Raw genomic sequence first — 27669 nt, forward strand, 5'->3', positions numbered from 1 at the left:
ACCTGAGCCTAAACTAAGATCAGATGCTTAACTGACTGAGCCACCCAGGTGCCCCTGTATACTCTATTTTTTAAAAAATTATTTTTATTAACATGTATTATTTTCCCCAGGGGTACAAGTCTGTGAATCATCAGGCTTACACATTTTATAGCATTCATTATAACACATACCCTCCTCAGTGTCCACAACCCAACCACCCTCTCCCTAGCCCCCCACCCACCAGCGACCCTCAGTTTGTTTGTGAGATTATGAGTCTCTTATTGTTTGTCTCCTTCCCAATCCCATCTCTATTTTTAGATGATAGAATATTCATTCTTTTTAAAAATCTGTACTTTACTTTTTATAGTTTCCAGTGTTTGCTGAATTTCCAAGCCCGATTTTTATATCTTTTGATAAAATAACCACAGTTTTTTAGGCTACATTTGCTATTATGCATATCAAATATCCCTTTGGATGTTTCTGTTGTCTGTTGTTTCTGCTGTTCTTCATCTTGTATATGCTCTCCTGTGCTTGATTATCTTTGGCAGGCATTATATTTGAAAACTTACTTAGAGAGATTTTTTTGAGGATAGGGATAATGTTATTTTCCTCTAGAGAGGATTTCATTTACTCCCTCTAAGCTCCTGGGGTACTAATTTTCCACAATTATCTTTATACAGTTTCGGGGATTAAAGTTTTTATGCATTACCCAAAGACTGGAAGCCAAACTGTAGTTCATGCGAAGGCTGATTTATTTCAGGATTACTTGGGCTCTTGGGGTACAGCTCTTTCAGATCCCAGCTCAAAGCACCATAGTGGTTATATTTAGCAGGCCCTAGCATTGAGTATTTTACCCAGAAATTTATGAGGCTTTCAGACACTCTGGTAAGCAAATACTTCCAAGCAAATGTGGCCTTGAGTTTATGACTCACCTCTGGATTTTCACCTTTGTCTAATTCTTGGCCTACAAATTTCTTACTATCTTGTTTGCTTTTTGATGCCTTTGAATTTTGTCTCTTTATGATTTGTCTTATTGTCGGCTTTTTAATTAATCATTGGTGGGAGGGTTAGTTTGAATTATCTACCTTGCTGTACCCTGAGGCAGAAACACCTACTTTATGTTTTTCACATATGTTTCTTTTATTTTGGAGAGATTCCATAGCTGTGCTGTCCAATATGGTACCTCTTAGTCACATGTAATTGTTGAACACTTAAAATGTGGCTAGTTTGGGGCACCTGAGTGGCTTAGTCTGTTAAATGTCTGGGTCTTGATCTCAGAGTCATGAGTTCAAGCCCCACATTAAAAAATTGTGACTAGTTTGAAATGTGCTGTGAATGTACAATATTTAATAATTTTACGTTAATTACATGTTTAAATGATATTTTGGATGTATTGGGTTAAATAAAACATTAAAATTCGCTTCACCTTTTTACTTTTTAACGTGACTATTAGAAAATCTGAAACTGTGGGGGCGCCTGGGTGGCTCAGTGGGTTAAAGCCTCTGCCTTTCGGCTCGGGTCATGATCCCAGGGTCCTGGGATCGAGCCCCGCATCGGGCTCTCTGCTCAGCGGGGAGTCTGCTTCCTCCTCTCTCTCTGCCTGCCTCTCTGCCTACTTGTGATTTCTGTCAAATAAATAAATAAAATTAAAAAAAAAAATCTGAAACTATGCATATGCCTTGCATTTGTGGTTTGCATTATATTTCTGTTGGGTAGTATAGCTATATAGAAAAATTGTTGAGAACATATGCTCTGTAGCCTGGATTTAACTCCTGGCTGTACTTTTTTGCTAGAAGTATAATTCTAGGCTTTTTAAAAAAAATGTCTTGCTTTAATTTTCTCTTCTGTAAAATGAGGATAAAATAAGGTAAAGATAAAATAAGACAAAAAAGGTAAATACATAGTACAATGGACAACTTACAGTTTTAATAAAAATATAGCCATTATTTGTGCTTTTGATACTATAGTATCAGATTTTATAGTTCAGTGGGTGTTTTCTTTCTTTCTCTTAGTATTTTCCTCTCCACCCTTAGTAACAGAATTCTGGACACCATAGTTTGATGGGGGACATAAATTTATGTGCAAATTGTATAAAATAGGAAGAATATGTCATAGGCAAATGTTCATTAGCTGCAGAAACTTAAATGCTTCTCCAAGATAATACTGCCTAAAATATTTCTATGTACTATGTGACAGCTATTGAACCAAGTTTTACAACTATAGTTCAGAAAGGAATTGTACAGCCAAGAGTTTGTGGTATGTTAGAAATAATACTGTTCCAGCACTTGAAAACTGGACACTAGACTTAATTCTACCACTGTGTTCATCTGGAGTCCATTTTCCCTCTTGTAAAATCATAAGGTTGGACTGGATGATAACATAGGCCTATATGTTCTGTGATTTTTCCATATTAATGTTTGCATATCACATATTTTTAGTTTACAGTTATCCTTAGGTTTTTTAGTTCACATAAGAGTGACAGATGATTAAAGGAAGTATAGAGTCATGGCAGGATAGAAGCACAACTTTTTTATTCACCCAGAACATCTTACAAAATGCACTAGGCTGTAGCTAAACTCTTCTTTCCAGAATTGTTTTTGATTTTACTAGAATAAAATGGGTCTTTTGATTATATTAAGGAAATATATATATATATATATATATATATATATATAAACATATGAATATATGAATGAATGTATATGAACATATATATTATTGAACATATATATGAACACATGTATATATGAATTATGGTTATAGTTTAATGGGAAGGTAGCTGGACTTTTGAGAATACCTGGGTTTTCATAAAAATCCTAGAAGAGAGCAGCACAGGCAGTAATTTTTCTGACATTGATCATAGCAACATTCTTCTAGATAGATCTCCTGAGGGAAGGGAAATAAACTGTTGGGACTACATCAAAATAAAAACCTTCTGCACAGTAAAGGAAACAGTCAACAAAACTAAAAGGCAGCCTACTGAATGCAAGAAGATATTTGCAAATGACATATCCAATAAAGGATTAGTATCCAAAATATAAAGAACTAATACAACTCAACACCCCCAAAACAGATAATCCAATTAAAAATGGGCAGAAGACATGAATAGACATTTCTTCAAAGAAGACATCCAGATGGCCAACAGACACATGAAAAGATACTCAACATCACTCATCATCAGGGAAATGCAAATCAAAACTACAATGAGATATCATCTCACACTTGTCAGAATGGCTAAAATCAAAACACAAGAAATAAATGTTGGTGAGTTTATGGAGAAAAAGGAATCCTCTATGCACTGTTCGTAGGAATGCAAATTGATGCAGCCACTATGGAAAACAGTAAGGAGGTTCCTCAGAAAGTTAAAAATAGAACTACCCTACAGTCTAGTAATTGTATTACTGGTTATTTACCCCCAAAATACAAAAGCTCTAATTTAAAGAGATACATGCACCCCTATGTTTATGGTGGTATTATTTAAAGTAGCCAAATTATGGAAGCAGGCCAGGTTCCCATGGATAGATGAATGGATAAAGAAGATGTCATGCACACACACACACACCAGAATATTATTCAGCCATTAAAAAAAATGAAATCTTGCCATGTGCAACACCAGGGATGGAGCCAGAGAGTATAATGCTAAGTGAAATCAGTCAGAGAAAGACAAATACCATAAGATCTCACTGATATGTGGAATTTAAGAAACAAAACAAATGAGCAAAGGAAAAACGAGAAACCAAGAAACAGACTGTTAACTCTAGAGAACAAACTGATAGTTACCAGAGAGGAGGAAGGTAGGAGATGGGTAAAATTGGTGATGGGGATTAAGGAGGGCACTTGTGATGAGCACTGGGTGTTGTATGGAATTGTTGAATCCCTGTATTGTACACCTGAAACTAATATAATACCGTGCTGAATTAAAATGAAAACTTAATAAAAAAAATACCCGGGTTTTAATTGAGCTTTGCTGCTAGGCAAAATTAAGTAAATCCTTAACAAGTTTTCTTTGTTCTGATTTTTCTGTAATGTAATAATGTGAAATGTAATAATACAGGATGTAACACCTCACCCAGAATAGGTACTTGAGAAATAAAAGAAATTAATACATTCTGTCCTGTCATACAGAATTTGCATTAGTACCTGTGAAAGTGAGATAGGGTAGAAGAATTAAAATATTATGTGAGAAATATTAAAATATATTCCTTTTTTTAAGATTTTACTTATTTGAGAGAGTGAGTGAGCGAGCGAGAGTACAAGCTGGGGGAGGGGCAGAGGGAGAAGGAGAAGTGGACTCCTTGCTGAGGAGGGAGCCCAATGTGGGACTTGATCCCAGGACCCTGGGATTGTGACCTGAGCCAAAGGCAGACTCTCAACCAACCTAGCTACCCAGTGCCTTAGAATATATTCTAAATTTTATGATAAATATTATAGAGATCATCATTTTTTGGAAGTATCATACTCATATCATTCTTGCAAGTTCTATTTCATTGTCAAAGAATAGTTGGTTTTTATGTTTTTCAAAGTATAGTCCATTGGAAAACATGGAAGGCTCCCCAGTTCATTCTGTGAAGCTAGCACAACCTTGAACTTGTTAAAGTGAATTTAAATCTGGTAAAGATAATATAGACACACACCATTCATGTATGCACACACAAGTACACACACATATAGACGGACGTGTGTTGAAAGTCCAAATAAATTATTAACTGATTGAATCCAAAAAATTATATGTATTATCAGGAAGAGTTTATCTCAGGAATGTAAAGAGGGCATATTTTATGAAACCTACCCATAACTCATCAGCATATTAGAGGAAAATTGATGATTATGTCAGTAGATGATTCTAAAAAGAGTGAGAAATCACTTGATATAAATCTGACAGCTATACTCTGAAATGCAAATTGAAGCAACCGTGAGATAACATGTACTGGCAGTATGTGGGGAAATGGGCACTCATACTTCAGTGGTAGCATGAATTGTTACTTAGAAAAAACTGACAATAGCTATTGAAATAAGAATGCACATAATCTGGGCGCCTGGGTGGCTCAGTGGGTTAAGCCTCTGCCTTCGGATTAGGTCATGATCTCAGGGTCCTGAGGTCGAGTGCCGCATTGGGCTCTCTGCTTGGCAGGGAGCCTGCTTCCTCCCCTCTCTCTCTGCCTCCCTCTCTGCCTACTTGTGATTTCTCTCTGTCAAATAAATAAATAAAATCTTAAAAAAAATGCACACGATCCTTTGAGTACTCTCACTTTTGGGAATCATTTTTACAAAATGTAGTATATAGCATATACTATAATACTAATATATATATATACAATTATGGTGTATCAGGATATATTCAAGGACTTCTGTTTTGGAAACAACATGAATGTTGATCATTTGCAGGAGTCATTGAATAAATAATTTTACATCTGTACCATGGAATATGGTACATTCTTTTTTTTTTTTTTTTTTAAAGATTTTATTTTTTTATTTGACAGAGATCACAAGTAGGCAGAGAGGCAGGCAGAGAGAGAGGAAGAAGCAGGTTCCCCGCTGAGCAGAGAGCCCGATGCGGGGCTCAATCCCAGGACCCCGGGATCATGACCCAAGCCGAAGGCAGAGTCTTTAACCCACTGAGCCACCCAGGCGCCCCTGGTACATTCTTAAATCAAGAAGAATATCCATGATGATACTGTTATATTATTGGGGTGAGGAATAACAAATTAGAGATTATTACAATGTAGTCCATTTTTTTGTAAAAAGAAGGAAAGTCTATATGTGTTAATGTTTTCATGAGCAGTGGGAAATGTGTGGAAGGGACTGGATTAAGAGAGGAAGTTGTATTGGTGAAGGGGGAAATCATTTTTTCTTCATATGTCTACAGCATCTGATTTATTATGAAGAGTATCCGTTACCTTTGTAATAATCACATTTAATGAAGGAAAAAAATGCTAAATAAATTCAAAGCATGAAGATATGAGTTCTTAAGCTCTGTTTGGCTAGAGACATGAAAAATAGAGCAATGTTATGTATACCTTCTGTTGTAGAGAATACTTGAAATCATTTCCATTCATGACCATTATCATAGGTTACCTCTGAAAATGAAGGTATTTTAGATTAACAGATGGTGGCTTTAATGATTTTTTTTTCTTTTATAGCAACTCCGTTCTAATATCCGAGAAATGGAGAAACTTTGTTTGAAAGTCCGAAAGGATGACCTGGTACTTCTGAAGAGAATGATAGATCCTGTTAAAGAAGAAGCATCAGCAGCAACAGCAGAATTTCTTCAACTCCATCTGGAATCTGTAGAAGAACTTAAGAAACAGTTTAATGATGAAGAAACTTTATTACAGCCTTCTTTGACCAGATCCATGACTGTTGGTGGTAATGTACTAAGTCTTATTCTTTGATCATAGTAATGCAGTTCATTAAAGTTTACTATCTTATATAGCTCCTGCAGATACATAAGTTTCCATAGATCATGTTCTTTTTCAGTTTGTTGAATTCTTGGACCTGGAGTGTGCCTCGGTATGCATACCCTAAAAGTTTTGTAGGATAAAAATTTTGAAGCTATGCTGTATAGAGTGGAACTTCTAGGCTTCAAGTACCTATTTGTCTATGTATTAAAAATAAAAGTTGGGGCACCTGGGTGGCTCAGTGGGTTAGGCCTCTGCCTTCGGCTCAGGTCATGATCCCAGGGTCCTGGGATCAAGCCCTGCATCGGGCTCTCTGCTCAGCAGGGAGCCTGCTTCCCCCTCTCTCTCTGCCTGCCTCTCTGCCTACTTGTGATCTCTCTCTCTCTCTGTCAAATAAATAAATAAAATCTTAAAAAAAAAAAAAAAGTTAAAACATTCCCTAAGGAGAACGTCATTCTTGATTTCAGAGCATGCCCCCTTCATGTCCAGGTACAGGAGTAGCCTAATCAGGTATGCCTCTTTCTTTGGCATTCTGATTTTCTTTCATAGGGTATGTTAGATCCACAAGCTCAGTTTTCTGAATTTAACTTAGAACACTAAAAAATATGTATCTGCATTGGGGGTCATGCTATCAGCTTTTATGAAGTGATACTCTAAGAAACAGTCCAGCAAAACTTGTCATTATATTTTTTAAGGATGTAATTGATCATTGTTAATTGCATTATAGTAATGCTTTTATAAGGAACCCTGAAAAAAAATTCTTAGTTTAATATATAATAGTACTTGAAAGCATTTGTCTTTTTTTAATCCTGTGGGTATTGGATGGCTTAACTGATAAGGTTTCTCTACTTGAGTTATTTACTGGAATGCTGACATCTGAATATTTTTAACTACCAAAAGCCAAAGTTTTTAACTGTCCTGGCTTTATTTTATCATTGCTGTGCTCATATTTCCTTTTTTGTTTCTCTTTTAATTTATGTGATCTTATTACCATTTTATATATGTTCTAAGATGCTTGAAATCTTAATGGTAAAGGTGGGGTCTAAATATAAATTAGAATCCGAGAGATGTTATACCTGTCCAGTTTTCATCTTTTTTATTTATGTAGGAGGCTCCATTCCCTGTCTCCAAAACCAGATCATTTTTTAACATTTTATTTTGCTGCTTATGATCCAGTAATGTATAGGGAACTTGAAATTTAAAAAATTAGGGGAAACAGGCCATCATCCACAGTTTCTTGGTAATCTTGCTTTTCTTGTATCCTTAGTACCTAGCACATAGTATATAGTGCTTGGCACATAGTGGACCATATGTAAATGTTTCATAAATGTGAATGAATAAATATCTTTTTAGAGACAGTTTTGTAATTTCAGATGCACTATACTCACTACACTCTGTGGATAACCAGTACCTGAAGTGTTTTGCAGAGAAGGAGATGTTAGCACTCAGCCCCTCAGTTGAAGAATATTTGGGAAGATTGCTTTTGATAGTTTGTAGTTACTGTTTACATTATTCTGTCCATGTATATTTACTACCACCATATATTGATTAGGATAAATGCTGCTGATATTACTTAGTGTGAACTGATACTTGATGTGCAAGTATAGAGAAGCAGCTCACCTGGACGTTGTGACAGTGTCTAATCACCTAGACTCCTTAATTACCTAGACATTGTAACAGTTGTGATGGTGGTAACAGCAGTGAAGATAGGCTGGAATTTCTGGAGTTGCTGACATCAAGTCTCTCTTGCTATTTAGTTTTGAATTGCCCATCACCAGCAATTCCCTAGCCAAACAAAAATTTTGAGTTCTGAGAGTTTCTCACAATATAATACTATTCTAAAACTTGCTTTAATTTGCATTTTTTTATTGCATTGAGTTTCTGCCAGTAGGACTGTTTGGGCTCAACAAACTTGGGTGTATATATCATCAGAGGAACTGGGTGATTATTAGAAGAAGGCAGTTGAACAGTTTGCTGGCAATTAAATTTCTCTGTAGGAAGCTGACTGGTGTTAAAATATATGGTGTTACATATTTATGTATATATGTATACACACACACATATACACACACATCTATAATATATATAAAATCAATATTTGAGGAAGCACGTATAGAGAGAACATGAAAAAGATTGAAGCAGAGCTAGAGGATGAAGGAGATGAAATGAAGAGATTCATTTTCCAACTCTTGATTCTCAAATTTTTCAATTTCAGATTAGCTAATCAACATCAGATTAGCTGAAGACCTAATAATCACTTACCCCTGGGAGAAACTACAGGATTAAATCTCTGTAGCTAGTGCTGACTTGATTGAGACAGTCATTTTATTTATAAAATACCTAAGTTACACCTAAAACAATGTATAGAATTTAAAATTCCAAATGGTGTACTGGTGAAATCGTGCTTTGATTTTGAATCCATTGTGAACATTAAGTAGTTAAAATGAACGTCTCACTGAGTGCCTGAGTATTTCACCAAATGTGAGAGTTTCTACTAGGTTGCCTTAAATCCAAAAATAATATTAACAAATAATTGAGAGGATGGGAAAGAAAAAAACAAAGCAACTAATTTACATAAGACATTAACAGTGGGGTGGGAAGTGAGTTTGCGGCATGGGTGTTCTACTAGTTGTGGACTCTTTTTTGTCATTCTACGTGTTTTTATCCTGTGCTTTCTGGTTTTTCTTTGTTTTTGCTTTAGGTACTCATTATAGTAGTGACAGCCTATACAGAAAAAAAATGTGTTTGATTTGCATAGAAGTTAAGTGCCTTAAAATACTTCTTCCTTTAAAAATTCAATCTGATTCTAAATAAATTGGTTGGAAATATCAGCAGAGATTCAGGAGCAATGTTGCCACATTTCCATGAGCGAGATCAAAATACAAAAATAGTTTTTCATTTACAGATAGAAATAACAAGTAGAATAGGACGTTTTATGTTCTGGGGAGAGTAAAGGAAGCTTATTAAGTTTCGGGGGAAGCTGTGATGATTTTGCTGCTGCTTTTGTCCAGATTCTGAGAGTTCCTAAAGCAAATCTTCTCTGCCAATCTTGCTTGATCTGAGAAACTCCCTTCTGTCTCATTTGTGTGTCTGGTTTCATTTTTAGCATATTGCTTCCAACCAAGAGAAGTGATGAACCTACAAATTTGATTTGTATTTAGAAAGGTATATCAAGTCATATAGAGTGAATCAGTGCTTCTCTCCATCTTTGTCTTTCTTACTCCCCATCCAACACATAACAGTTCACCAGTCCAATAGGAACAGAATCTTATTACATTTTAAACAAATATTCACAAAAGAATCCCATCTTAAAACCGTTGGGAACTTCAGATCATGTATTGAATTTGATGAAATATCAGATTTTATCACAGGTATATATACATGTAGTGAACAGTTTTGTGAAGAACGTGGATAGTTTTGTATATTATTCAGAAGATACGTTTTCTGTTGGTTTTAATTTTCTTAAAAATCCTCTTTTGCGGCTAAGTCAAGCCATGATTTAGAAGTCATTTTATTTTGATATATAGGTTGGTATAGATGATCAAGAGATTAATTTCACTATTTTTAAGCTGTCAGAATATGAAAAATTCAGGAAATGCCTTTGAATTAATTTAGACTTATAATGAAACTTTTCCTAACATTGAAGTTTAATGGAAATTTCTTACATGTTGTGTTATAATTCTTAGTTAGAATCATTGCCTTTCATGAAATACAGAGAGAAAGACAAAGAAAGAATGTTTGCATGTATGGAGACAAAGAAAAAGTCTTAGATCTGTGTTATTAGCGTCAACTAAAAATATCTTCATGTTTATATGAGTTTGTAGTCAATAATTTCTTAAAACTAGAATTTGAAAAACAGTGGGAAGTGATATATGTATTCTTCATGCCCTTTACACTTGGAGTTGTTTGCATTTGGATGGAACTATCTTAGATGATTTCATCATATAAAACAATAGCAATTTGACTTCTGTGCACAGGGTGTGTTCTTCATCCTTCTTTCCTGCAGCTATAATCTGTCTCAGTGTTTTCCCTCATTGTGTCTGTAGCAGTTCCTAAAAGTTCAAAGTCAGTGGATGTTCACTGAGGTAGTGATTTCTAATATAAGCTAGAATAAATGAATTATGGAAGTTGGAAAAATTAAAGGGTTTCTTTCTTAATTGTTAGTTATGCCTCAGATTGATTAGTGATGTTCAGAGTTGTAAGTTTACAGCAGGATTTTCCATGGAATAGAACAGATTTCTTTGTTCTAAGACTTCATTTGAACTAAGATGCATACGCAGTTTGGTTTCAAGTGAGACGTAAATGACTTAAACACTTTTACCGGGGGAAATCTTTTATGTTTGCTTAAAATGCCAAACATTTCCCACCCCTTCTTCATTCTTTTAGATAAAGAATTTATTTATGACAATCTCCCCTCATTTTGTTGTATACCCTGGCATACTTCATTTAAATCCTCTGTAATAGTATAAAGGCTATGGCTTATAAAAATCCTTTAAGTGGATGTTGTAATTATAAAGTTCTACTTTACATTTGGTCTGTTAATGATAAAATTATCATTATTCATCATCCTCTTAAAGATGTTGGGGTTATTACAATAGAAATATTAAGTATAAGCGGTCTTAGAATAATTCATTTATCTTGACTGATGTGAAAATGAAAGTATCTTCACGTGATAAGTTAGAACATAAGGTAAGTAACTCTTTTAAACATTTGTAAAAAATCAGAGAGCTTTTAAAATATTGGATACTTGCCATAATGTTGTAATGTAAAACTTACTCTAATGTTTTTGCTCTTCCTTTAAGATAAGGAAATGTATTCAGATAAGCTAAATTTCAAAACTAAAAGAACACTATCAATTCTGATAAGCCTACAAAATATTTCTTTAGTTAATTGATTATACCCTTCTTAAACAATTCAAGGAGATTCTTCTTCTCAAGAAGTAAAAACATTCGTAAGTTTCAAAAGTAAAATAGCAATGCAATTTTATAGAATATGCTAGGATGAAAAAAATTGAGAAGATGAACTTGAGTTATGACTTTTAATAGATCAGGTGTTACACATCACTATATCATGTCCTTGCATGTAACACTTTAGTATCTCTGGACTGTCAGCCAGATAAAGTCCAAAGTCTTTAACTAGTCTACAGTAAGGACCCTCCTAATCATCTGTGTAATGTTCTGTGTTTGTAACTTTGTGTCTTTTACTTTATTCTTTGACAAGACCAACCTGCTGATTTTATGTTGTTTTATTTTTTCTTCTCTGAGGGCCTTTTTTATGCCGGTCTCTCTGTGTAGAATTTATATTCCTGTTTTCTTCATCTCATAAGATCACCTTTTCTGGGGAACCTGGGTGGCTCAGTCATTGGGCGTCTGCCTTCGAAGGGCTTAGGTCATGATCCCAGGGTCCTGGGATTGAGCCCCACATCGGGCTCCCTGCTCAGCAGAAAGCCTACTTCTCCCTCTCCCACTTCCCCTGCTTGTGTTCACTCTCACTGTGTCTCTCTCTGTCAAATAAATGAATAAAAGCTTTAAAAAAAATCACCTTTTTAAGGAAGCTGTCTCGTAAACTGCACACCACACCAAGCTGGGTCAGATACCTTCCCAATTAGACTCTTACTGTTTTAGGATTGTCTCTATGTATGTACGACTCTTCTAGAATATAAGTTCCTTGAGAACATCTCTTTTGTATTATTCATTTTCTCATCTCTGGTACCCAACACAATATGTAACAGGTACCAGAGTGGTAGGTATTTTGAGCTTGAAGTAAGGGTACAAAAGGAATTAGACCTTCCGATGTCTTCTTTCCATTTCCAGTGCCACTGTCCTAGAGCAGACCATCATCATTTTGCACTGGACATACTGCAAAGCTTCCTGACTGGTTTTTCACTCTGATTTTTTTTTTTAATTTCTTTTTTACCTTTCAACTTCATCCTTGATCTGTTCTTCACACTATAGCTATGGTTCCCTTTCTAAATCTAAAATCTGATTATAGCACCCTCCAGCTTCCCAGTAGTGTCCAACTCCTTTTAATAGTTCTCTATTGATCTTAGAGAAAAACAAAATTCTTCAGCATAGTTTATAATACCATGAATAATGTCACCTTTGATTTCCTGAAAAGCTCAGTCTTTGCTTTTCTCTTTCATAGTCTGTATTTCGTTTGAATTCTTTCCAGTTCCCAAACCTATGCACATATTATTTTCCCTGACCTGAATACTCTCTGCTTTTCCCTCCATCTTTGCCCCCAGTTCACCTATGTAATTGCTGTTCATCCTCAGGCTTCTGCTTCACAACCTCCAACTACTCTCCCCTCCCCAAGTCTAGGTTAAATACCTCTCTTCTGTACTGATACAGTGTTCCATATTTACTCATATCATAGTTGTTATCAGGCTATTCTGAACTTGCCTGTTAATATAGTATATTGTACATAATATGGTAAATTCCATTAATAATAGTAGCAATAGCAATAGTTAGTTATTATAGTAGTAACTATTAAGCCACTTATACTCAATTTTTAAGCCAGCCACAGTGCAAAATAAATACTTATCACCTTATTTTATTCTTTTTTAAAAGTTTTATTTATTCATTTAAGTAATGTCTGCACCCAACATGGAGATCAAACTCACAACCCCAAGATCAAGAATCACATGTTCTTCCAACTGAGCCAGCCAGGTGCCCCTTTCACCTTATTTTTAAAAAAATGAGGAAAATTAGCTAGTCATTAGCTAAGTCAGGATTCTAACCCAGGTCTTTCTGACTAGGCCCATGCTCTTAACCATTGTACTATGTTGACTCCCTGGAGCTACTTTTGTGGTTTACCATTGTTTCTGTGCTACCTGAGTACACTGATTGGCATTTAGTGGTCATTCAGTCCATATCAGTTTAATGAATGAATGGTTGGTAAAACCAATACAAGGAAATAAAGACTTGAAGATGGGTTTGGAGTGTAAATTAAATCATTATCATACCAGTTTTACTGAGGAAGGCCTTAGGGGGTTGATGACTTTTTTAAAACTCAGGAAAGAAATAGAAGTAATGGAGAAATGGGCTAGAAAAATGCCTCTTAGAAGAAAGATGTACAAAAAGATCCACACAATAAGAGGTGTTCATTTGATGACAGATATATTGTTACCCCAAATGACTAATTTTTAGTGCAAAAAAAATCACTTTCCTACTTTTAATACTGTATGAATCTGATACTTATTACTAAAATCCCCAAAGAAAAGGTTAATGATTTACATTGCAAGTGTGAAACCTATTTCTAGTGGGTATCTCTATATGGAATGTTGGCCAAATAGAATAGTTTTCCTTCAGTGCTTCTTCCTCACTGAGCTCTAGTTATTCAGACTGGGTGGATGGCATCTGTAGCCATTTTTGTGAGATGACTTTGTAGAATTAAAGAAAAAAATATTCGTTAACCTGGAAACAATCTGCCCATAGATGTATCTATTTCTACGGAATAATCAATTTACTTCCAGCCTGAATTCAGTTAGCTAACATTTTACATGGGAATTGTTTTACAAAATTGATTTATGCTGTCTGCTTTCTAACAAAGCTCATAAACCCTAAACATGAGGCTGTGTTCATCCAGGAACATTTCACACTGCTGAGGCTGAAGCCGATCAACAGAATATGACTCAGGTATATGCGTTGCCTGAAATTCCTCGAGATGAAAATGCTGCAGAATCATGGGAAACCTTAGAAGCGGTACGTTAAAAATTATTTTCATTTTGGTGGCTGTGAGGCAAAAAAGTAAGTAACTTCCTTTTCTTCTCTCTTTTTAAGGACTTAATTGAACTTAGCCAACTGGTCACTGATTTCTCTCTCCTAGTGAATGTAAGTATTAGAATTGTTGTTGGCTCAGAGATGTTAGATTAATAGGATAAGAAACGTTTATTAATTTCTACACTTTTGATTAGAAGTTTAATAGAAGTTACAATTTTTAAGTGTTGAGCCATGGATAGAAGTCTAACAGTTCTCATCAACAGTCCAGATCAATTTAATAAACATTTATCAAGCATTTGTTACATGGAAGGTACTGTGTTAAACCTTGGCACCAAGGGTCTGACAAGGTTAGCTATAGGAATAAATGAGGCCTCTTCTCTGCCTTTAAAGATTTATAGTGGGTGTGGATAAGTTTGGACCCCCAAAACTGAAATTTCAAGCATGATTATTAAGTGCAGAAATGAGGGATGAAGGGAAAGTATTATCAGCTCTAACAGAAGCATTTAATTCCAAGGGAGGGAGGTAGGGGTTGTGAGGTAGAAACATTAAGGATAGCTTTACGAGATAGGTAGCATTTGCTTGAGCCTTGAAAACTGAGTAAAATATGCACAGATGGGAGTGGGGAAGGCGGCACTTGAAAACAGGTGAACAAAGACACGGAGTAGAGAAGTGTATGGCTTTCAAGAATGACAAAGCATGAGATACTATGGGCAGGCAAAGTAAGGAGTGTGAGGGCTTGATTGAGATGGTACTGAGGGCCATACCAAAGAATTTGAACTTTAGCTTGTAGGCATTAAGGAGTCGATATAGATTTTTGAGCAGGTTAGAGTGATATGATCCAGTTTGGTTGAGAAAGATTACCTTTAGCAGGGGGAGATAATAGGCAGGATGACTAGTTAGGAATCAGTAGCAAGAGACTCACCAAGAACAGGGGTGCCTGGGTGGCTCAGTTGCTAAGCAGCTGCCTTCCACTGAGGTCATGATCCCAGGGTCCTGGGATCCAGCCCCACATCGGGCTCCCTGATCAGCACGAAGCCTGCTTCTCCCTCTCCCACTCCCCTGTTTATGTTCACTCTCTTGTTGTGTCTCTGTCAAATAAATAAAATCTTTATTAAAAAAAGTTTTACCAAGAACAATGGCAATACAAGGTATAAAGGTAAAGAACAGCTGAGAGGTATTTCTGGGATAGGCTTAGAAACTGGAGGAAGATGGAAGAGTCAAACATTAAGGTTTTATTCTGCATAATTGGGTAGCCAGTGATACTGTTAACATAGATGAGGGAACATAAAGTAGAATTTGGTGGGAAAGACAGAATAGGTTTTCTGTCTTTTTTTTTCTAAGTTATTCTTATGTTTCCTTCCCAGGAAGTACGGGAAGGTTGGATGTTTATGTGTGTGTCTGTATGTACCTATAGGAGGAAACCTGTGTCTGCTCATGCTTCTGTCTAGTCTTAGTTCTTTGTTCTTGACCAGACCATGATCTGGGGGTTTTACGTCTTTGAATTATGGTTTCCCTGACATCTGGCTTTCAAGTACAAGAAGTCCCTGGATTACATAATCTCAGAATGGAATTCGACCGAATTTATGAAGCCAGCTAATCTATTTCTTCTGTTCTTGCCCCAGCTTCTTATAAAGATGTTTTTTTGCCTCTTTTTGAACAATTACAGTGCAGGGATAATTTATACTTCAGCCATTCTGTTTGGAGACTCTCTCTGCCTCTTAGAAGTTCTTCCTTATATAAACTCTGCCCTGCAGTAACTTCCCTCTGGTACTTTTGCCCACTTGGAGCCATACACTGAACAAGTTTTGTCATCTTTCCATATAAAATTTTTCAACTTTTTGAGACCAATATTACCCTTCCTCACCCTACCCAACCTCACCATATTTTTTTTCTTTTAAGAACTCTTAATTCTTTAATGTGTTCCTTCTAGAATATGATTTTCTAGACTTTTCAATACTAGTCCCTTCATCTGTTTGTTTTCTAGTTTTTGTATTTTTTCTTGAAATTTAATGCCTGAAATTGAACATCAGTAAATTTTTTAAAGCATTTTCCTTTTTTGATGCTGCTAAATCAGAAGAAGAAAAATGCTTGAAGTTTCTGGATTAAGTATCTCTATAATCTATCCATATACTTGCATATAAAAGGGAATGATACAAGAATCCCCAAATATTTGTTGTTTCAGAATAGAGATTTATTCAATTATTCTAACTCTCTGATATAATGTAGTTTGTAAAATCTGTACATGATATCTATACATTAAATGTGTGAGTTATAATGTATGTAAATTATACCTCAGTAAAGTTGATTTAAGAAACAAACAAACATGTACAAAGTTCGTCTCATTCCAGACAAATACATTTCCCTTCCAGAGGGATAGGCACATGAAAGAAAAATTGAGGGCTTGTGGCCATTTAATAATTATATATCCGATTAGCTTACGTAAATAGCTCCTAACCCCTAATCTAAGGAAGATTTGTGTAGGAAGACTTTGGCTATAGCCATAGTTCTATACAAATGTCCTATTTATAATAATCTGTGTGAGGACATGGAACAGAATGTATTAGGCAAAAGCTCAAAGGAGAACCACTGATTACTATTCCCAGGGTGATTGAGTTCCCATGACCACATGGTCAGTACTCACAGAAGCTCCATTTAGGCACCAGTGACTTGGGAACACAAGCATAGTGACCACATCCTTGTCACATGGATATGATAGTATCTAGACAAATTAACCATGTATTTTTGGAGTACTTTCTAGGTGCATAGGACTGTGCTAAGTAAGCTCAGTGAAGACTAGAGAACAGTTTAAAAAAAAAAAACAACCTATAGGATAGTCTTGATAATTGCGTAACATTGTGAATGTACTTAATGCCACTAAATTGCACAGTAAAAATGGTTAAAATTTGTAAATTTTATATTCTATATTTTTTACCATAATGAAAAATGAACCCACAAAGCTATCGAGAGATCCAGGTGTGGTCCAATAATGGATTAATGTCTAAGCACCCTGATTCAGTTTTCTTCACCCTTTATTGCTCAAGTGCCCTCTTCTCAAGTGCCGTCTAGTACTTCTGGAACTAGCCCTGTTTCGTGGCAAGGGGCATTTAAAGAACTCTGGGCCTGTCAGTCAGCGGCATGTCACCCTGCCGCTGGTCCAATTTTGTCTCTACTTTCTACCTTATTCCCTGTGAGTAAAAATTTGGTCATAGTCGATTAGATCAGATCGATTGGATTTATTAGCCACTTGACCTTAAGGATGTTGTTTGACAACAATGAGCTTGGTAAAATTGATGAGAGGATGAAATGAGATAATGTCTGTTACTTCCCATCCCCTTTCCTTCCTCTGACCCCAAATGCTTTCCCTGCCTTTGTCCCTCTCTTACAGGATTCCTTCTTTGGCTCCTTGCTTAGAGTTCTACCACTGTTACCTTTAGATATTTTAGTACTGTAGTCCCTTACAGTTCCCTCTTCTATTGCCAAATCCCATGATATCAACATCCTACTTACATACTCTGTTTATTGCCTATCTAGGCCAATATAATCCTGGACTCTGTATGTAGTAGTGTTTGTATGTTTCTGAGCTTTTCTCTGTGTATTATTTATTGCCTGTGATTAAGAATTATAGATTACATGCTTTTGGACTTCAGAACTGGGATAGCTCAGTGTTAACCTGGATTGGCCAAGATCTGAGACTAGAGCTAGCCTCGAAAGATGGTTGTAATTGAGAGTCGGGAATAAAAGAAAATAACCACAGTTTTGGCAATAGCCTCTTAAACCCATAGCTTTTACCACATTAATAAAACTATACAACCACTAGCAAGATTCTGCAAGGGAGAGCATTTTTATTGATGTAAATAGATGGGGGAATGGATTTGTTGAAAGTATTACTGTTGCTTGATAGAGAGGATGCTGGGTATACAAGTGTCCACAACAAGTATTCAAGGGAGAAACAGTTCATTAGTTTTGACTTCAAATGCCCAAATTGCATTCTACTTAACCAACATTAACTTAATAAATCACATTTCTTTTTCAGAATCTTAGATGCTCTTATAACTGCTTATTAAGATTCATTTATTTTGGGGGGGGGGAGACAAGGGGACCTATTTCACTATTTTTTAAAATGAAATCCATCGACATAGCCTTAGAGTCTTTTGAGAATTCTTTCCCTTTGCAAAGAGAAGAGTCTTTATGTTAGTGTCTTTCATATATGGTTCAACTCCCTGTTAAAGGGATGCTGAGAACATGTATGAGGGGCCAAAGTATAAATGTCAGAAAGGGAGTTTGAAGATTATCAAATGTGGGAGGCCTGGGCAGATGAAAGCAAACATAAGCAAATCAGAAGCAAAAAGGGGAGGTTGGTAGGTATACAAAGATTATTTGGGGTCTGAGAGAAAGGAGGTGTATTGGCTATTTTCCCTCTACCCCTCAGCTCATCGGGATGTGGAGGTTGGTGATCACGCCTGTGATTTATCTCCTAGCACAGACTTTCAGGCAAGAATGGAAAGTGTTAGGATGTCCCAAATAGAAACAATGACAGAAATTCAGTGTCAAAAATCCCAACAAGTTGGATGTTACTAGTGTTGGACTTATGTTTCTATGAGTTGAAAGAAGAGAACTAACATTAAGTAAGTTTATTGTCTGAGGAAAATGAAAACAATGAATGAATGAATGCCTAGGAAAGATCTAATGTTTTAATGCCCAAGAATTTTCAAGCCTCATAGGAAGTTTAATATACTTTTTAGAAAAGAAAGATGGGCGTTAAGCTTTCTTGAGAAGATCAGGATGACTTTTTCTATTTTTCTCCTCACACTCTACAGACCCTATCTCATTTTATCCTCACTTCAACTCCGTGAAGTATATCATTGTACTTGTGAGAGAATATTGACACCTGGAGAGCTTGAGTAATTTGTCCAAGGGCACACAGTACTGGGATTTGAACACAGGACATCTGGCCAAGAAGGTTGTGCCCTTAATCTGATTGTGTACTTATGTTAGTGGTTTTTAAAGTGTGAGAAGCATGGACTTACAGCATCACCTGGGGACTCATATTTCACGCAAATTCTCAGGCTTCACCTAAAGTCTACAGAATCAAAAGCTCAGGGGGTAGGACACAGCAATCTGTGCTTCAGTAAGTTTTCTGGGCGATTCTGGTGCATACTCACATGTGAGAATCACTGTTGTACTTTTGTCTCTGACGGAAATGTTAAAAGGAAAACAGATAAAGGACTTTTTTTCGGGGTTGTGTTAGAGATTTCAAGAATAGCAGTGGAGAATACAGGAATGAAGGGATACCATAAAAGGTCTACCACTGAAAAGGTACAAACTTGGTGAATCAGAAGAGAAGGATGTCAGTAATGCTGATAGGAAGCTCCTGTGGGGGGAAAATTAGCTGTGTTGTGTTTCAAGATCTCATATGATGTTTGGAGTTAGAAGAGTGTTCATATCCGATTTAGTGTTAAGAGGGCAATTAAATGCTTCAGGATTAAAGTTGAATTATTTCACAGTTACACTAAAGAAGTGGGATTTAGCTGGGATCAAAGAGAGATTCTCTTCTTTCTTCTGTGAATTAAAAAAACAAAAACCCCTGGGGTGCCTGGGTGGCTCAGTCGGCATCCAGCTCTTGGTTTTGGCTCAGGTTGTGATCTCAGGATCATGGAATTGAGCCCCATGTTAGGCTCTGCGCTCAGCATGGAGTCTGCTTAAGACTCTCCCACTCCCTCTCTTTCTATCCCTCCCCACCGTGTGCACGTGCACTCTCTTTTGCTTTCTAAAGTAAATAAATGAATCTTTCGAAACCAACAAAAAAAAATCCTAGTCTATATATTCATGCGATAGTGGTTACTTGAGTTTTATACATTTGTCAGAATTCATCATTCTATACCCTCAAAATTATTGTATATAAATTCTGTCTAAATTTTATTTAAAATGGGATTGTGTTCCTGTGGCAAGTAATGAGTTCCTATCACTGGAGGTGTTTGAGCTGGGGTCCAGTAACCAGTTCTGAGAAATGTAATGGGGCTTCACACCTCTGAGGGGGAAAGTCATTCATTCCTCCCATTCACCCAGAGGTTCCATGAGTCACAAGTTTTATTGTGTCAGCACGGGTGTTGCCATTTTTTTGTAGAATGCTTTATTAATATCTTTGATCTGAAACATTTTAACTTGTCATGATTTTAAAATGTATTAAAGTGTACAGGTGTGAGTTCAGAACAGTAAATTCATTCACTGCTCCCTACTGTATATCACAAGTAGAAAGTTTTTGTGATAGACCACACCAAATTGTATTCTCATTTTTAAAAGTAATCATTTGATTTTATTGGATCCAAGGGCATTTTACTCCTAAGGTAAATTTGCCTATTTTAAATCTTTGAATCTTCAAAGAAGATAAGTTAAAGAAGTTTTTTGTTTGATTTTGTTTGTGTTTTTTATCATCAACCTCAACACGACGTGTAAATGCTTATTTGGATTTTTCTTCTCTGACAAAGTAGATTCATTTGGAGAATAATATGTTTGTATGTTTGAATGAATGTTAGTGTGAGATGCTTTTTCCTATAAAGGTGCCACCCTTTTATTATCTAATAATTAAATCACCCTCTTTTCTTTTTTATACAAATGAATTTGTACTTTCGGCATAGTTTATCAGATGCTATTAATGAACCACTATTCAGACTGCAAGGCTGTAGTACACGGGATCCTGATTACAGGAATTAAAATAGTGTGTATTGGCTGACTGCTGCTCCCCAGCAGGAATGCTCACTCATAATTCCTTTGCATCTAGTCTCAGCAGGAGAAGATTGACAGCATTGAAGACCATGTCAACAGAGCTGCTGTGAATGTTGAAGAGGGAACCAAAAACTTGGGGAAGGTAAGATTCTGCTCCTGCTGACAAATCAATGGTACTCTGGCTCCCAGGAATCTCTTGTATTAACCCAATTGATCTGCTCTCTTTAATGTGGAGCGAACCAGCAATTAAGGAAATAAGGAACAAATGACACATTGGTAGTGCAAGAAATCAATGACTGTTGTAATATTCTACTCTAAGATTTGTTCTGTCGGGAGAGAAATTTTTCAGAGGATAAACCAAAGCCCCACTATAAGGCATTTTGGTATTATAAGGGAATATTTGCAGAGGTTCAGAGAGTAAAGTGTCACCAGAATCCAGTAGGGGCAAGAGTGTACGTGGGGAGTGGGACCATCTATTTCCCATAGAACCCCAGGTATATAGCACAGAATAATGTCTATGCAACATAAAAGCTTTGGGGGTTATCTGTAGCAGCTGAAATGGTTTAAGTAAGCTTGCTAGATAGTTAGTGGATTGTTTTGCAAGTAAAATCCGTTTGTGGTAGTCCACTTTTCGTAGCTCATTTCTCCAAATTCTGAGATCGGGAACAATTGTGGTACCTGTGGAATACTGCCTCCTCTCCTGAGCGCTAAGGTTCATTATGTACCAAGAGTTAAAGAGGCATTGCCAGGAGTAATGAGAGGAAAATGCACATCACCACAGGCGGATATTCTCAACTCAATTTCTAAATTGAATTTTTTTTTTTTTATACAGGCTGCAAAATACAAGCTGGCAGCTCTGCCTGTGGCAGGTGCACTCATTGGAGGAGTGGTAGGGGGTCCGATTGGCCTCCTTGCAGGTTTCAAAGTGGCAGGAATTGCAGCTGCACTTGGTGGTGGGGTGTTGGGCTTCACAGGTGGAAAATTGATACAAAGAAAGAAACAGAAAATGATGGAGAAGCTCACTTCCAGCTGTCCAGATCTTCCCAGCCAAACTGACAAAAAATGCAGTTAAAAACCAAACTTCAGCATTATTGGCGCCAACGTGTGTATCCTAATGAGGACCTTTGCTGCTGTTGGACACTCAGTCAGCTTTTGGAACATGATTATGTCAAGATAGTGGCTATAGATGCTCAAATGGGATTGAACTGTGCTAAGTAGATATATTTTGTTGTTTGCTGGAATGTTAGGGAGACCTTAGAGATCGAGGAGCCTGGGCTGAGGGTGTGTAATGTCAGGTAAAGTTCAAAGACTGCCAAGGACCAGATTTTCTGCCTAGAAATGTAAAAAATGAATTTTTAACTTTGATAAGGACTCGAGATGTGTGGACATGATGGGTTATGGAAGGCTGGTGTATTCCATAACCCTGACTTGGAGACCCTAAGACTAACTGTATTATAAATATGCTTATTGATCTCCTATATATAGGAGGTTATTTAGGCCTGTTAACAAAGAAAAGAATGGGGAGCTCAAGAGCCTTTCATATCAAATAAGGAAATCAGGATCTAGTGAGGGGCACAGGTGAACCACATAATGGAGTCCATTTGGTGAACCCTATTACAGTTTGGTCCACCTGTATTTTCTGGTGAAGGACACTAATAGTGTAAGAAAATGGAAAGAGAGGCGCAGCTTCTCTTTGAGATACCTTAATTTGTGACACTGGCTTCTTTGAACTCTTCCTTCTATCTTTTGAAATAAAGAACACAGAATCTCAAGTGATAGGAGACTATTAAGCCAAGTCACTAAGCTTGGTCTGTCAGCCTGTCTCTTAACAACTCAAAGATCTAGTGCCCTCTGCCTTCCCTCCCTTGTAATTCTGCAAAGTTCTTTGACTTGTGGGGAGAATTCTACCCATGTGTAATGAGGACTTTTCTCCTAATCTGCTTTCTTGTATTGTCTCCCATATCCATTCATCCTTTCCTATAACCTCTAGACAAAAGAGAGAAAGAAAATCTCCAATATTTCCAGCATTGTTAGAGTTTGAGGTAAAAAATAAGCAGGTGGCAGGGGGTACCAGATCATTTCTTGGGGCATCTTACAATTTTAAGAGACTGATGTACCGGCCATGCAGGGAATCTCTGACCCTAAGTCTTTTCAGCTGGCCGTTTGGGGAGCTAAGAACTAGCTTTCTACCTCACTTCTGTTAACTACCATCCTTTTCCCCAGGCTTTGCTGTCTCCTATGCTTTACTTTTCCCAGCTGTTATCTCTTCCCAGGAGTGGCGTTCTTGCTCACCTTTCCTCATATTCAAGATGATAGACAAAGCCTGGTGCCAAGAGTGATCCTGATGAAGGATTTGTGGTGCTGATCCCAACACTTCACATTGACAGCAAACATGGCCCAGCCCAACCCAAATAACAAAAAGGTTTTAATTTTGTGAAAAAAGAATTGAAAATCACAGGTAGCCTCATCCTGTACCCCCAGTTCATTTGAAATAGGAAGGAGCCACCTTTTGCCTTAATCTTTACTGTTTTCTGAGAGTAGAGGAATGGGCACCTGTACCACAAAATGCGTGAGCTCAGGAGCCAAACAGATTCCTCAGGTGGTTGAATGCTTATCTTTTCTCTCTTGTTGAGTTATTCTTAATAATTTTTATTGTTTGCTTGCTACTTTTCTTTGTCTAATATAGCCAGACTTTTCTTTCTTACACTTTTTTTTTTTTTAACTTTTACCAATGAATTCTAATGAAGAGAAAGCATCATTTCTTACTGGCATTAAATAACTGGAAAATATCAAGTATTGCTGTCTGCGAATTATATCTTCAGTATAATGCCAGGAAGGAAGTGCCTTGAATAAGTGTCCAGTTCTGATACGGTATTTGATACTGGATACCTGTAAGGCTAGGATAATTACTTTGGAACTCCACCTTTTAAAATAGTTTCTGATCTTCGCTGTCCCTTTAACATGGGGTATTCAAACCAGAATGAGGATCAGACTCATGCAGGGTGCTTTTTTAAACAAGATTGCCAAACTTCAGTCCCATAGGGTAACTCTAACAATAGCCAGTCTGGCCTGGTCAGCTAAAACAAAGAATTTAAGATACAGTTCCATCAAGATTCAGCTGTAATTATTGAATTCTGTAATTTCTGAGTATTCTTCCCTTCAACATGGCCCAATCTTCCTTGCTCCATATCATTCCCACTCTGCCAACCCGCAATTGGCTATGCTTTTTAGCCCGCCATGTTTTTTTTTTAAAGGTTGATTTATTTATTTTAGAGACAGCGTGAGAGGGAGGGGCAGAGCAAGAGGGAGAGAGTCTTAAGCAGACTCCAGACTGAGCACATGGAACTTGATGCGGGGCTTGATCTTACAACCCTGAGATCATGACCCGAGCTAAAACCAAGAGTTGGTTCCTTAACTGACTGTGCCACCCAGGTGCCCCTACCTTTAGCCCACCATCTTAATGGCCCTAGGGACTTATTATCCTATCAGGCTAGTTTAACACTGGGAACTGGAGGAGAGAGGAGGCCTGTAATTGAAGTTTATATTTTGTTTGAGGATCTCTCATTTTTCATCAGCCAGTTTGGGACACCACTGTATGTGCTCAAATAGGCCTTTTGATTTTTACTACTCATCAGGATTGGAATATTACCCTACCAGCCTTCATGCTCAGGCAAATTTTAGTTGTTTTAAAAAGTCTTATAATTTAAAACCATTTAGAAATTCTGCCTAATTTCCCTGTAATAGAATCTAAAAGCTAACTTTTGGTAGAACTTTCTAGAAGTGTTTAATCAACTATAATAAACTATCAAGTGTTTAGAGGTATGAATTAATATGACACAGAAACCAATCTTAAACTGAATTTAATGCCCTAGAGTATCAGATTAAATTCATCTCCTCCGTGATTCATGTCTTATTTTTAATACATTCAAGTTAGAAGGTTAAGGGTTACTTTGGTTAAGTTCTTAAAATTTACAGAGGTATAAACTTCCAGTTATAAAACTAAATCACAGGGGGGAAAGTGCGGAATGAGGGGGGTGGTGTATAGCGGTCCATTGGAATAAAGGCAGTGCTCCTAAGACCTTTTTTGTTTTTTTAAAACTTTGTGATATAATAATCTGAAAATTTTTCTGTAGAGCATACTTTCAAACTTTGTGGTTGTAACCCACAGTAAAAAAATGCATTTATATCAAAACTCAGTTTACTTATAATGGAGAATACCATTACGTATAGTGTACTCCAATATTTTTTATTTCAGTTTTTAAAATACTGCTGGTTGCAACCTACCAAATTGATTTCATAATCTACCAATGGGTTGTGACCCTTTGTTTGAAAAGAAGAAAACTATGGAGAAACTGATATTTATTGAATATCTTCTGTTTTCCAGGCACTTCATTAGGCATTTTACAGGTAAGGAAACTGAGTCTCAGAGAAGTTAAATGACTTACAGAGGGTTATTCAGCTGTGAAATGTTGAAGCCAGGAGGATGTTAACTGGGTCTCTTGAACTACAAAAATTTGTTACTCCCCCACTATGCTACTTCTGTACATAAAATTGAGGTGGGCCCCCACTATGCTACTTCTGTACATAAAATTGAGGTGGGCCATTCATCCTGCTTCACCCAAACACCAGTATATTCTGTGAGGCAGGCTTGCTGTGAAATTACATGTGCATTTGCAGTTTTTTGTTTTTAATCTTTTCAGGAAGTGTCCTGCAGCCTCAAAGTTTTTAATAGTGGCTGATGCAGAAGTACCTAGTGCTGAATTTGGTCCTTATACTGTAAAATTAAAAATGCTTCTAACCCACCTACACGTCCTACAAATTTCCTTGTATTCCATGGGTTATAGCCATCTCTTCAACAATGCTTTTTGTATTAAAAATGAAATTTTTTTTTCATAAATCTATCATAACTCATAGAATCAAATGATTGCTATCTTTTAAAGTGGTACTCTTGGGAAGTCACATACTTACTCTAGTGACACTAGTATTACTTAGAACATTTTTGAAACTTTTCTTTTGGAATTGCCTCCAAAGACATTTTGCAAAGTAAATAGAAGAGCCATCTCAGTGTGTATTAGTCACGGATTATACCCCCTTGTCCTTATGACCTCTCCTCTCTTCCATTCTTAGTTTTGCTTTTCTTCTGATGGTTTTGCTCTCCTGCTTCCCTGTGCTGGAGCCAATAACCTACAGGTGCCCAGACAGGGGGTATGCTGGCCAGAGCTCCTGGAGCAAGAACTTTTAGTTTATACTCAAGCTGAATGCTGTAAAGGGAGACTCCTGCAAGTCTAAAAACCTATCTCTGTGGGCTGCCTGTGCCATAAGTAGTTTGCACAGGAGTAAGGACTGAATACTGGTCATACCAGTCACAGGAAGGTGAGGAAACCTGAAATGTAAGTATGAATTGTGCAGCATTTCTCTGCAGTGAAGAACAGAAACCACACCAAGCCATGCTTTGTGTTAACTTAAAACTGAAAGGTGTTTCTCAGGGTCTCCTTTGCCCTTCATTGCTGCCACATAAAATCTGGGAGAAAGGATGATGAAAAGCCTGGGGGAAAGGTTCTCCTGTGAAATGGATGTGTTCTCTAAAGGTACCATGTGACTTTAGCTCTCTGGTACTTAATGAATGTTAGATAATGTTTGTAAGGAACCATAGGACTAATAAAAGGTAGGAAAGCTTCCCTGGGAGCCTAAATTAATGTAAGCAGTTTAGGTTCTGTTTGTGTTTTTAACAACATTTTGTTTCTAACAAGTGGTTCTTGCTATTTATATTCATTAATTTGACACCATTTTACAGAGGAACTTCTTCAGTATTATAAGCAATCAGTGGCAAAAGATGAATATTATTGTCCACATTGCCACTCTCAAATTATATTTGGAGATAGATATATCTGTGCAAAATTAACAAAAGAAATAAATTGAATAAAAAAATAAATTGAATAAAAATGATTTGCCCAAGATCAAAGCTAGTTGGCACTACAGCTAGAATTATACCAAGGTCTAAGAAAAACAAAAACCCTCAAAGTAATTCAACTGAAGTTTTGTTCTGCCATACCAAGTTGTATGCTGAGGCTTACGGTCTTTCAGACCAGCTAAAATTCCAGATCAGGCAGAGGCTATAGTGAAAAGAAAATTGGATGGGGCATCAGGAGATCACAGTGCTAATTTGGGCTTTGTCTTTCCCCTGATAAGCTTTTTTTCTCAGTGGTGGCTGCCTTCTCCTATTCCAGTCTGGGATTTGCCAACCATAAACCTCAGTGGTTAGCAAGTTGACACTCTCCATTCTTCATATGTAGCTTCTTACTGGCTCCTGTCAGTTCTACTTTGAATGTTAGTTGCATCTATTTCTAAATATGTTCATAGTCATCACTCTAGTAAAAGACTGTGTTACCTCGTACCCCCTACCTCACTTCCTCCAACTTTAAGCCATTCCTCACATCAGTGCCACAATAATGAAAACTAGGTCCCTTGGCCATTTTTCTGCTGAAATATTTCATCAGTGGCTCCCCTGAATACTCGATAAAGTTCAAAACACTTAGGTTAGCATTCACAACTTTCCCTATTCTGGCCCTAGCTTTATCTCTTCAAACTCAACTACTCACCAACTGACAGTGCCATTGAGAATCAGACATTCCATAAAAAAGACTTTAAGGTTTGTTTTTTTTTTTTTTCCCATGGTGAAATTATAAACTGGTAATAAACTGTTTACATTTGAAAAATTCTGTAGTACTGCATTTTACACAACTGATCAGCCTAAAAGTTGTTTCTTAAGGAAAATCTTTTGTCCCCCCCAGAAGAAATTACATTTAATTTATTAACCCCTAAAACTGTCAGTTTTGTCCCCTGTGCAT

At 36.8% G+C, this 27669-nt stretch overlaps 1 protein-coding gene across 1 annotated transcript in view; it reads left to right on the plus strand.

The window, feature by feature from the left end:
• The window catches only part of LOC111145830 (syntaxin 17), a 47526-nt gene extending 23432 nt beyond the window's left edge, over positions 1–24094 (plus strand). Inside the window, exons 3-7 of the mRNA XM_022501085.1 lie at positions 6120–6345; positions 13965–14080; positions 14159–14209; positions 20877–20963; positions 21654–24094. Coding sequence (XP_022356793.1) covers positions 6120–6345; positions 13965–14080; positions 14159–14209; positions 20877–20963; positions 21654–21893 — 720 coding nt within the window. The 3' untranslated portion in view covers positions 21894–24094. The remainder of the gene's footprint in view (positions 1–6119; positions 6346–13964; positions 14081–14158; positions 14210–20876; positions 20964–21653) is intronic.
• The last annotated feature ends 3575 nt before the right edge of the window (positions 24095–27669 follow it).

Source organism: Enhydra lutris, unplaced genomic scaffold (assembly GCF_002288905.1).
Source record: "Enhydra lutris kenyoni isolate GAN:26980312 unplaced genomic scaffold, ASM228890v2 scaffoldscaffold13, whole genome shotgun sequence".
Taxonomy (NCBI): domain Eukaryota; kingdom Metazoa; phylum Chordata; class Mammalia; order Carnivora; family Mustelidae; genus Enhydra; species Enhydra lutris.